The following is a 10,521-nucleotide window of genomic DNA, read 5'->3' on the forward strand; positions in this document are numbered from 1 at the left end:
TGTCTATCATTTGGCCTGCATCTCAGGCCTTCCTGGCAGTTTCAGGAGCTAGGGTCAGGCATTGGCTATGAGGGGCAGGCAGACAAAGGGGAATCTTGGCAAATCACCGATCAGTCCTGTGGGTAAACCATGTACTGAGTTTGTGTGGGGGGGGGCAGGTGGTATTAGTAACAGGCTGCAGTTCCTATGATTAGTAGGACCTCCAATAATCCTAGTTAGCTCATTCTGGGGGTGCTTCTTGGGGTGGCATGTCAGGTCTGTCCTAGCTCCCTTTTAGTAATGGTCTGTAGGGGAAAAACAATCAGGCAGGGGAGAGGGAGGGTCAGTGGTTTGACCAGCTATGCTGTGTCAGACATGGGTGACACTGTTTGTATGAAGGCCTTCCGGCAAAGGGCAAACCGGGCTTTCCTTGAGCTCCTCTTCCCCGGAGCCACAGTCAACCATCTTCAGGCTTTGTCTGTTGGGTTAGGGAAGACAGAAGATAAAAGTAAGAGTTTAGGGTTCTGAACTGCTAATTTGCCTTCACTTAAAGGCTGGAACGTGGGCCACTATTTGAGTCACAATAGGAGCAGCATTCTGGTTTAGGAGCACTAATCTAGCCTCAGAGGAAACAAAATAAAGGGCAAAAGACTCAGTGGCTTATCACAACCCAGGAAGGGGGGGGGGGGGGGGCATATTACTGGGGAAGCACATCGTGGCACTTCCTAGTATTGTGGTCCATGTGCAGATCTTGCCTGCCTGAGTTTGAAGTGGTTGCTCTCAGTTCGAGTTAGGTGGATCTCAACTGAGGTCTGACAAAGTTTGGTTCATGTGCTTTGACGGTAGATTCAAGAAACCTGGCACTAGAATAAGATGCCCATAGGGGAAGTTTCTTCCTCAATCCCAGCAGGCAGGGAATAGCTCATGCCCTGAAGCATAAGGCTTTATATCTCATATCAAATGTTCTTCATCCTATCTTTGAACGTTTTCATAATCCATATCAATGGCTAATTCTTTCCTTCAATCTTACTGTAGCCTTGGCCCCAATGGTATCTGGTGGAAGGGAGTTCCACAAGCTTAATTATGCATGATGAAAATGTGCAGTTCTGATTCCATCCAGTAGAGGGCAAAACCTGACTCCCCTGTTGGGCCAACAGCAGGGTTTGAACCTAGGCCCTTCAGCATTAAAAGCATACACCTTTTAAACCTCTGAGGTAGACCAGCCACTAGAGGGAGACCAAGACCCACTCTCTCCTAGTATGTGGATTTTCAGCCTGGAAGGCTGCAGTCATCCTAACCTTCCCAGGTTGCCAAATGGGAGGACAATCCCAGCTAGATGGGGGAGGTTGCTGAGGATGAGTCATGGCAAGGAAAAAGGGGCTCTGGTTTGCCATAGAGTGAGAATATTCTACAAGAAGGTAGAAGCTTATCAGGCTGTACCTTAGAGCGCTATCACACTTTCTCGGGTCTTTTTCATTTTCCTTCCTGATTAGAATCAAACACAACACAAGGCAGAAGGAAAACACCCACTGGGTTGTTGTCCAAAAAAAACAAACAAAAAACCTTTACTTGCATTTTCATCAATAAATAATTTACAGTATGTACATGCAGTGACACCCCACATGGGTCCAAAACACAAGGAGCAGTTAGGAGATTCCCCCCCACTAAAACCAAAATCATTTGTTTTTATTCCAACCACATCAAGTCTTCCTTGGCCACACTGGGTCATACACCACCAAAATAAAGTGCTTAACTGTTTGCTTCTAAAAGAGGGATAGCCCAACCACCGTAATATATTCAACCACCACTGGAGCACTGACCTACTAGGGAGGGCCTGGGCTATGGAGAGACAATCAAGATCATGGAGGACTTTCCCCCTCCAGAGGGTAGCTCTGACCATGGCATAGCATGCTCTCTTATGCTGCCATGACAGGAAGTGGCCCCGTTGACAGCAGATGTCACATGGCCATTATGGACTATACTGATTGGCTAACAGCAATGTCAGTCTCAGATGTGCTGCCTACACAGGGCAGTACTCTTCCTGTAGTGACGGCAGCTCCATGTCCCACCCCTCGATATGGTTGGGATTATTTGTGGGGTACCCAGGTGTGGGGCAGGTGTGTCACTGCCCCACCATAAAGCTGATGTGACTTTAAATATTCACCTCTCCAATTTCTAAGGGAAATAAAGATTTGATTTTTATGTAGTGAAGGAACTAAAATGATTGAATAACTCTGGCCTTGGCTAGTCGCACTGAAGCCAGAGGACCTGCCAGCTGCTAGCTACCAAACACACCAAGGGAGTGTAGTTCCCCCACTGACACGTATGCACGGGGTCAGCAATGGAAAGTTCCTAGGATTTGTGCTCACCCAACAAGGTTGGAAGCTGTTAAACTTAGCAGAAGTAGACCATTGGTCATACCATATGGCCAGGATCAAACCCAACTCAGAAACAGGCAGTTCATAGCCACTATAGGAGTCTTAAGGAGGCAATGTGGTCTAGTGGACTGGACTGGGACAAAGGAGACCATGGGCTCTGTTCCTAGCTCTCACACTGCCCAGCTGTGTTACCCTGGGCAAGTAATTTCATCAATTGTGCCTCAGTTTCCCCTCCCTTCCTTATCTGAGTTCTTTGGGGCAGCAACTGTCCCTCACTGGGTGCCTATACGGCACCTAGCAGAATGATGTCCTGATCTCTGCTGGGGCATCTAGGTTACTCTAATATAAATAATATATTAGAGTATATACGGATAAATATATGGATAATTTAGAATGTCTCAATTATTTCTTTTTCGAGCTGCCCCTGCAAGAGTTCTGTGGCCAGCAAGTTGGTAGATTTACCCTCCAGTGGTTGGTCTCCCCAGCTCCCTACATTGTGAGATCCCTATTTTAAAATCGCCCTAAACAGAAACACGGGCCACCAGCGGACAAAGCAAGGAGCGAAGTAGTAAACACATCTTTTCGTTATTTCTTTTCTGTTTTTTGTTAAACACCTAAAAACCAATTACATCTCTTCATCTGTACAGTCACACGAGACCCACACCAGGGCTCCATAGATTAGAGACACTATAAATTACACCCAATGACACACGTTGCATTTCTCTGCTGCTTTACAAACGGAGGTCTAGAGCTGGCAGGACACAATGAATAGTTGCTTGAGTATTTACAGGAGGCTGCCCCATGGTGCTAGTTTGCATGCGCTGCAGGGTGCGTCACACGCCCATTCCTCTCTGGACTGGCTCTCTGGGCGCTGTCACGAGATCATCCATGATCGCTGGTTGTCCCAGTGATCTACCCGCACTTCCGGGGAGATATCTGGGAAATTCCTGCTGGGGGAACGACGGATGGAGCATTCCCCCAGAGGTGTCCCAGCTTCAGGCCGAGGTTCAGATGGTCTTGTCATTTGCTGAGCAAACCATGAGGCAAATCCCAGAAGAACACGGAGAAGGGGAAGGGACACTGCATCCCTGGTAGAGGAGGTTATTGACCGTTTACTGCCAGGGAACAGAGCCTTTGGACAGCTCAGGGCCTGCCCCTGGCTGGATTTTCAAACAGTGCCCTCCTCAGAATCAAGCCAGGAAGAACTAAGGTGCAACCGGTCTGAAATGACATCACTAGGAGTGGAGCAGGGGCTTAGCAGCAAACAAGCAAAACTCCCCCCGCCCCCACTACCTGGGCACTGCCCCAGCCCCACAGCTGCCCTCCTGTGGGATGAAGAAGGACAGGGCTAGTGGTGGCTACCCTCCAGCCTGTCAGCGAGGGGCTTGAGGAGGTCCGACTGGTCACCCTGAATCTGGGAGATCACTGGCACCTCCCCACTCACTTTGCCTGAGCGCCCTGGGAGCTAATGGAATCAAAGGGCCACGTCACAAGGAGCACTTCAAATGCTGGGAGGAGGCCAAAGGCAAATGTCAGAAACCACTCGAATACTGGCCAGGTTTCTCCCTTTGCATCTCGGAGGGCCCAAAGGATTCAACCTCGTGGCTATGAAGCGAATCAGAGCGTTAATGTGCCTGGATGGGATTTCCCGGATCCCATTAGCTCCCAGACGCCCTGCAAAGCACAGCAAATGCAATCAGTGATTGACTCTCCCCATCCCCCCGGAATGGTGCCGTTCAACGAAGGATGAACTGTGCGTCTCGGACACCTGGAGGGAGCCAGGTGCTGGGAAGAGCAGGGTCTTCAATGAGGGACAGAAACCATTCCAGCCAACTGCTCGCCCCTGCACCCTCTCTCCGCATGGGTGTGTGCCCGGCGCCCGGAGGGCACCGTTGTAGTTCCTCTGTCTGGTGTTTAGCACCCGCATTTGCACAGGCAGCTGGCTGAGCCCCAGGAGGGAGCAGGCCCCGCTTAGGTGCGTGCCACCAGCTGTTTGCACACACAGATGGGGGGGACGGGACTGGGGAGCCCTTTAGCAGGTGGAGTCATTTGCGTGAGCAAAGCAGGTGTGAAAATCGGAGGCCAGCCTGTCTGTGTGTCCCGTGATGGTCTCTAGGCATGGGCCCATCTTGCCAGCATGCCATCCTGACCAGTGGGGGGCGCTGTCCCCTCCTCCCAGGCAGCAGCAGCCAACTCTCCTAACATGAAGTCACTTTCACAAATGCCAACATCACAGTCACCACAACCGTTTGCAGTACCACGAGGGAGCACTAGGGGGAGGCGGGGGCATCCCACCCTCCTCACCCACATGAAGAGGAGAGGGTGAGCTGGGCAAGGGCTACATGAGGTCTGGCTGCTCTCTGGGGCAGGCCCATGACGTTCCTGGGGGTCTAACTCTGAGGACAGGGGCTGATTCTTTAGCTCCCAGCCAGACCTGCTGTTCAACCTCTCCTCATCCAGCACAGACCATCGTCCCCTCCTGCTGAGCTCTTTCCCGCCCCCACCGAGGTCACATCTATAGGAACACTGACCAGCACCGACTCAGACACACTAGCGCCACCCAGAGGGCAGGGAGGGCCCGGGGATGCCCCGAGGGGGCTGTGTTGCCTGGGCTCAACTCCCGTGTCCTTTCATAGAGGTGCAGCTTGTCCTTGTTGGAATGAAGCATCTTCACATCCTCGAAAGCGTAATAAGCCGCCAGAGTGAAGTTGACGTCCCCCGTGGTCAGGAGGTCAAAGACGCAGGACTGGAAGTATAGGTCCTCCACGGGGAGCTTCTCCCGACACTTGGCCATGGCCGTTTCGTAGGTGAAGAACTCGGGCGAGGCGAGGCTGGGCCCTTTCCTGCGAGCCCGGCCTTCCGGGCCCTGAGCAGAGCGGAAGGTCTGGAAGTCAATCTGTTGGTTAAGCGGGCAGCCCCGGAGGCAGAGGTAAAGGCCCTGGTTGTCCCTGTCCTCCACAGCATTCACTACCTCCTCGGGCATGCGCACGGCGAAGGTGAGGTAACGGCCCACCTGCCTCACCACAATGGTGGTGCCGATGTACTTGGCTTGGATCTCGATGTGCTGGCCTGACACCTTCTCGGTGATCTTCAGGCTGTTGGCGCCATGCTTGTCGCCGCCGTTCTTGGAGCCGTCGGCGAAGGCGGCTGGGAGCTCGTCCATCTCCGCCTGGTACACTTTCTGGTCCACACACTCCTGGAAGCTCTTGAAGATGATGGTGAGCTGTGAGGGGAAAGGGAGGAGAGAGAAGGGGGCATTAACCAATGCTGATAACCCGTTGAGCTCAGCCACCAGTACATCTCATTAATGAATACAAGGGGGTTTAGGCCTGACTGGTTCATTCATCAACCACCACCACGTCCCTCCGGAAGCGGTTTGGAACATGGAGAATCAGTCTTTTGGGGCATTTTAAATTCCACAAGCACAGCTTTCCCACTATGAGATTTCCCCATTTTATGCACAAGGCCACTAGGCTTCAGCCTACAGGCGGATGCATCAAGGGGCATATCAGCTACACACAGGAAGGAACCAGAGACAGGACTAGAACCCAAAGGTCACGCTGCCAAATCCCACAGAAGTTACTTGTTGGAGCTGAGCTGTGACCCTGAGACCGGGGAGCAGAGGAGGAGGTAGAGGAGAGTCTATTGATTATCCCCAGCTAATATGCGTCATGTCCCCAAGCCACTGGCTTATTAATTGTTCTTTACACTTGGCTCATGCTTTCTTTCTTCAATTCGCTGACAAGCCTGTGAGCCCAGAGGGGTATCCAGCCCCTCGTGGTACGACCACAGAGAGGAAAAGGGACTTGCTCAAGGCCACGCAGCAAGATGGCGGTTAGACTTCCAGGTGTTCCGGCTCCAGTTCTACGCTCAGGCTGACCCCCCCTCTCTCTAGCTGGGATTTCCCTGTCAGGCTACAACAGGTTTTAATATCTCATGGGAGAGCTTACAGGGAGTTTAGAGCTTATATGGAGTCTATTTATTAGGGATGTGTCTGAACCAAAGTTCTCTCAAAACCTTAGTGAAGTTCCAATCTGGATCTAAAATACACAGATGACAACCAGGCTCCTGGATCTGACTCCTGGGACATTTGGATCCATCCTGCTATTTATTTACATTGCTTCTGGAACAAACACCAATTTCAAATGGCTCCCAGTGGGGCCCCGGCATCCCCCTTGGCTCTCCCCCTCGGAGGGATCTGCCCCAGCCATTCTGCCCCAGATTTCCCATTGCTGCTCCCACCAGTTCAGTCCCACTTTGTACAGCAACGGGGGAGCTGTAGCGCAGATCAGCCTCCAGCCCTGCTCAGCATAGGGCTTAAAATCCCCGCAGCCTCCTGGAGCCCTGTTTATGTACCCGGGTTCCCAAAGTGGGTACCACTGATGGAGCTGAACTGGTGGTGGGAACAGTGGGAAATTCTAGGCCAGGGGTCGGCAACGTTCAGCACGCGGCTCGCCGGGGTAAGCACCCTGGTGGGCCGGGCCAGTTTTATTTACCTGCTGACACGGCAGGTTCGGCCGATTGTGGCCCCCACTGGCTGTGGTTCACCGTCCCGGGCCAATGGGGGTGGCGAGAAGCGGCGCGGGTGAGCGATGTGCTGGCCACGGCTTCTCACCACCCCCATTGGCCCGGGACGGCGAACCGAGGCCAATGGGGGCCACGATCGCCCGAACCTGCCGCGTCAGCAGGTAAATAAAACTGGCCCGGCCCGCCAGGGTGCTTACCCTGGCGAGCCGCGTGCCGAACGTTGCCGACCCTTGTTCTAGGTAATACTTCCTAGCACAGCTGAGGCTATCCACAAAATACCAGCCACCCCAAGCCCTGTTTTGGCAGCAGCACAGTTCCCATTTCTTTGCTCCTGCAGAAGACTCTCCTAGTCTGAAGGGTTTAACTGGAGTTAAAAGGTGTGTCCCTGTTTTCCTCGCCAGATATCTCTATTAAAGCTTTCAGGTGTTGGCAGGTATGCACCAGGTTACTGGAGGTTGTATCCTCTCGCTGAGAACACCCTGCTCCAGTGAACAGCACTAGAGAGAGAGCCTGGATGCACACAGACACCATCTGCCTTGGAGCCAACCTGCGGAGCGAGGGCTGCCTGTTCCAACAGCTCTTCCTGCTGGGTAAATTTGCTGAGTCGCCACCCTGAGCGATGACTCATCACTTCTCAGCACCACTGTCCTGACGCAACTTGGTGCAGTGCCCCAAATAAGTTCCAGGACTAAGGGCCCTTCAAGCTGCAGGCCAGCCTTCATTGAAACTGCGATGCTTCCCACTCTAAACAGGGATGGTGGCAAACCTCTCCTCAGTCACCCAGGAGTACTGTGAAAAGGGCCAGACAAGGATCCGTGCTCCCCAAAGGCCTGCAAAGCAAGCAGATCCCTTCTTACCATCCACCCTGCCCTTCCTCTGGATCAGGGTAGCTGAAATGAGTTCCCTTCCAGCTTTAGCGCTCATGCAGCAAAGAGGAATTCAGCCACAGCGTGCCTCGGCTCCAAAGCCATCCTCAAGCAGAAGCCGGATTTAACACTTAAGCCGTGTCCCTTTGAGTTCCATTGTGCTACAACTGGGCATTTGCCACTGGATTTACGCAGTGCTGCACCCGGTCCCTGGAGAACATTTATCTTGGCTGCCACAGCGCAGCGAGAACAGACTGCGCCCCACAAAATGCCTCGTCCTGACCACAGACACAATTACTAGCTAAAACAGCTGGGAAGCCAGCACTAGAAACCCAGCTCTTCAGCTCCAAACCACAGGCTTTCCCATGTGAGCTAACACTCTCTCTTACCCGTCATAGGTCCTACGGCATGCCAGGTGACTTATCCTCCCCCGGGGGACCAGCCACAAGGGGGCACCGCCACACACACAAAGCCAGAGCAGTATGGAGATGGTGACAAGGGAACATGATCCCTGAGGCTCCCCCACCTCCACCAAGTTTTCTTCTCCTCTGGCATTAAAACCATGGTTGATTGTGAGGGGGTGGATGGATGAGAGGGTTGGGAGTCTAGCTGGGGCTGGATGGTTCAGGCAGACTGGGCAGGGAGCCTTTCACCTTAAGGTGACTGGTTCAAATCAAATGCTGGTCAGCAGAGAGCAACAGAGGTGACCACCCTACGGCTGTGTGGTAGCACATATGAAACGCGTTGTGTGTGTGTCCTGTTTCCATGGCACTCACTCGCCGCCTTGATGGCAGAGGCACCACACAGGCCAAGTTCAAACCTGGCCTCGGATACTGAGCGACTCGCTCTCCTCTCCAAATGGCGCCTGCCCATCAGGCTTTGAGGCAACGCGGAGAGATTTCCCCCGCTCGGCCTGCTCTGGAAATGAAGAGAGGGCTTCTAGCCTCGGCGCTGGCACAACATTTGCCTCAAAATTAAAAGGACACAGCCGAGGAAGCCACTAACGTACGGGCCAAATTCCACCCCACCCGCTGGGGGTCTCTGCAGAGAGACACAAATAGCATCGTTCTTCTGCAACCGACAAACTGCTCGTTATCCCCCTCCCCCACAGCCGAGTGCAGGGCCTGGGACAACTAGACAGGACAGGCGATCTGCACAAAGAGCACGGGACCTCTCTCTCTCTCTCACAGTGGGGGCCTTGGCAAGAAGGTGAGTTTTCACCCTGCTGCAGGCTCCTTCAGCTGCCATCTCCGCCACTTTGCACAGGCCACAAAATAAACAGGAGGGCGGGTTCAGCGAGTTTTACTTGTTGCCAGCCACCTCTGGCATCTTGTCATCCGCCTGCTGTTCCCATCCCTGAATGGGAGTGTCGCAGTGCCCTGCAAAGGAATCTGGTGCGGGGGAGGGGGGGGGAAAGGGTTGGAACACAACCACAGCTGCAATGCCATGGGAGAAGGGCAAAAGGGAGAGACGTGTGTGTTTGTGGTTTGCCCTTCTGGGGGCGCTGACAGCCTTAGATCCCTGGCCTGCCCCCTTCAAGATCTGACCCTTTCTTCGCAGCCTAGACCTATGCCAGGGATGATACGTCTCCTCTGACGATGCTCAGCAATCTGAGGGGGGCCAGATGCAGTGGTGAGAAACCAGAGTCCATCTAGGGGGGCGGGTGAGTGGGGAACCAGGAGTTTGGGAGCAGAGAGTCCAGGGAGAAGGGCCTGATTTTCTGGCCAGGATCCTGTACTTGTGTTGGGCTCGGACTCGGTCTCAATCCGCTGGATAACCTGGCACTTGCGGATGAGACTCAACGGCTTTCTGGGACCCTTTTGTGGAAGGCAGTGGGAGAAAAGGTGATTAAAAGGGTGACCCCAAGGGGGCAGTGTCAGAACGTCACCATCCGCCAGGGGACAGCCCACCCGCCCCATGCCTTTACCTTGGTCGTTGCAGTCGCCGAGGACCCGGGTAGCACCGGTGTGTTGGTGACCTGGACATTCAGGTAGTTATTGTCAATGAGTGGCCAAGCCCCCTGCACTTTGCAGGTCTGGAAGCTGTCTGTGAAAGTCCTGAGGTGGGGGTCCCCAAAGAGCCCGCAGTGGGTGTAGTTTGGGGGGGCTGAGTGCTTGTGAAAGCTCTTCTCGTAGTGGCAGATCTCTGGGCTGTCGGAGCGCTCCTGGCTGTCCCCGGGGGGCAGTGTTCGGAGGCGGGGCTGCGAGGTGGGGCCATCTTTGGAGCAGTTGTGTTGGACCATGAGGTCATCTATGCCATGAACGGCGGAGTGGTAGGCCAGGTCCCCCCTGCAGGTGCGAGCCGTGCGGCGGGTGCAGTGGGCGTAGGTGCGGAGAGCCGTGCAGAACTCCGGTGCCTCCTCTGTGCCCAGGTGGTGAGAGCCAGATGTGGCTGCCCAGAACTCAGAGTTACACTTCAGGATCTTGCACTGAGAGGTCGCTGGGGGGGAAAAACACAGGTGCTGTCAAGATGCCCAATACACGGATCAAATACGGCACACCACCAAAATGCCACCACTGCTGGTGAGGGCCGTGGCAGCTGGGTAGCAGCACACCAATAGGTCAAGGCAGGAAGCGAAGAAGAATCCAGTCCCCAGATGAATCCTAGGGGGAAATTAGGAAAGTGGACTAATAGAAATGTAGGACTGGAAGGGATGTTCAGAGGTCATCAAGTCCAGCCCCATGTTCTGAGGCAAGACTAGGTAAACCTAGACAAGTGTTTCTCAAACTGGGGCCGCCGCTTGTGTAGGGAAAGCCCCTGGCGGGCTGGGA

General features: G+C 53.8%; 1 protein-coding gene across 1 annotated transcript in view; it reads right to left on the reverse strand.

Annotated features, from left to right (window-relative positions):
* Window positions 1-1,513: 1,513 nt before the first annotated feature.
* The window catches only part of RGMA (repulsive guidance molecule BMP co-receptor a), a 36,616-nt gene continuing 27,608 nt past the window's right edge, over window positions 1,514-10,521 (reverse strand). Inside the window, exons 3-4 of the mRNA XM_034784376.1 lie at window positions 9,678-10,189; window positions 1,514-5,580 (exon numbers count right to left, since the gene is read on the reverse strand). Of these exons, the coding sequence (XP_034640267.1) occupies window positions 4,873-5,580; window positions 9,678-10,189 (1,220 nt within the window). The 3' untranslated portion in view covers window positions 1,514-4,872. The remainder of the gene's footprint in view (window positions 5,581-9,677; window positions 10,190-10,521) is intronic.

The sequence above is a fragment of the Trachemys scripta genome, chromosome 10, assembly GCF_013100865.1.
Source record: "Trachemys scripta elegans isolate TJP31775 chromosome 10, CAS_Tse_1.0, whole genome shotgun sequence".
Lineage (NCBI taxonomy): Eukaryota > Metazoa > Chordata > Testudines > Emydidae > Trachemys > Trachemys scripta.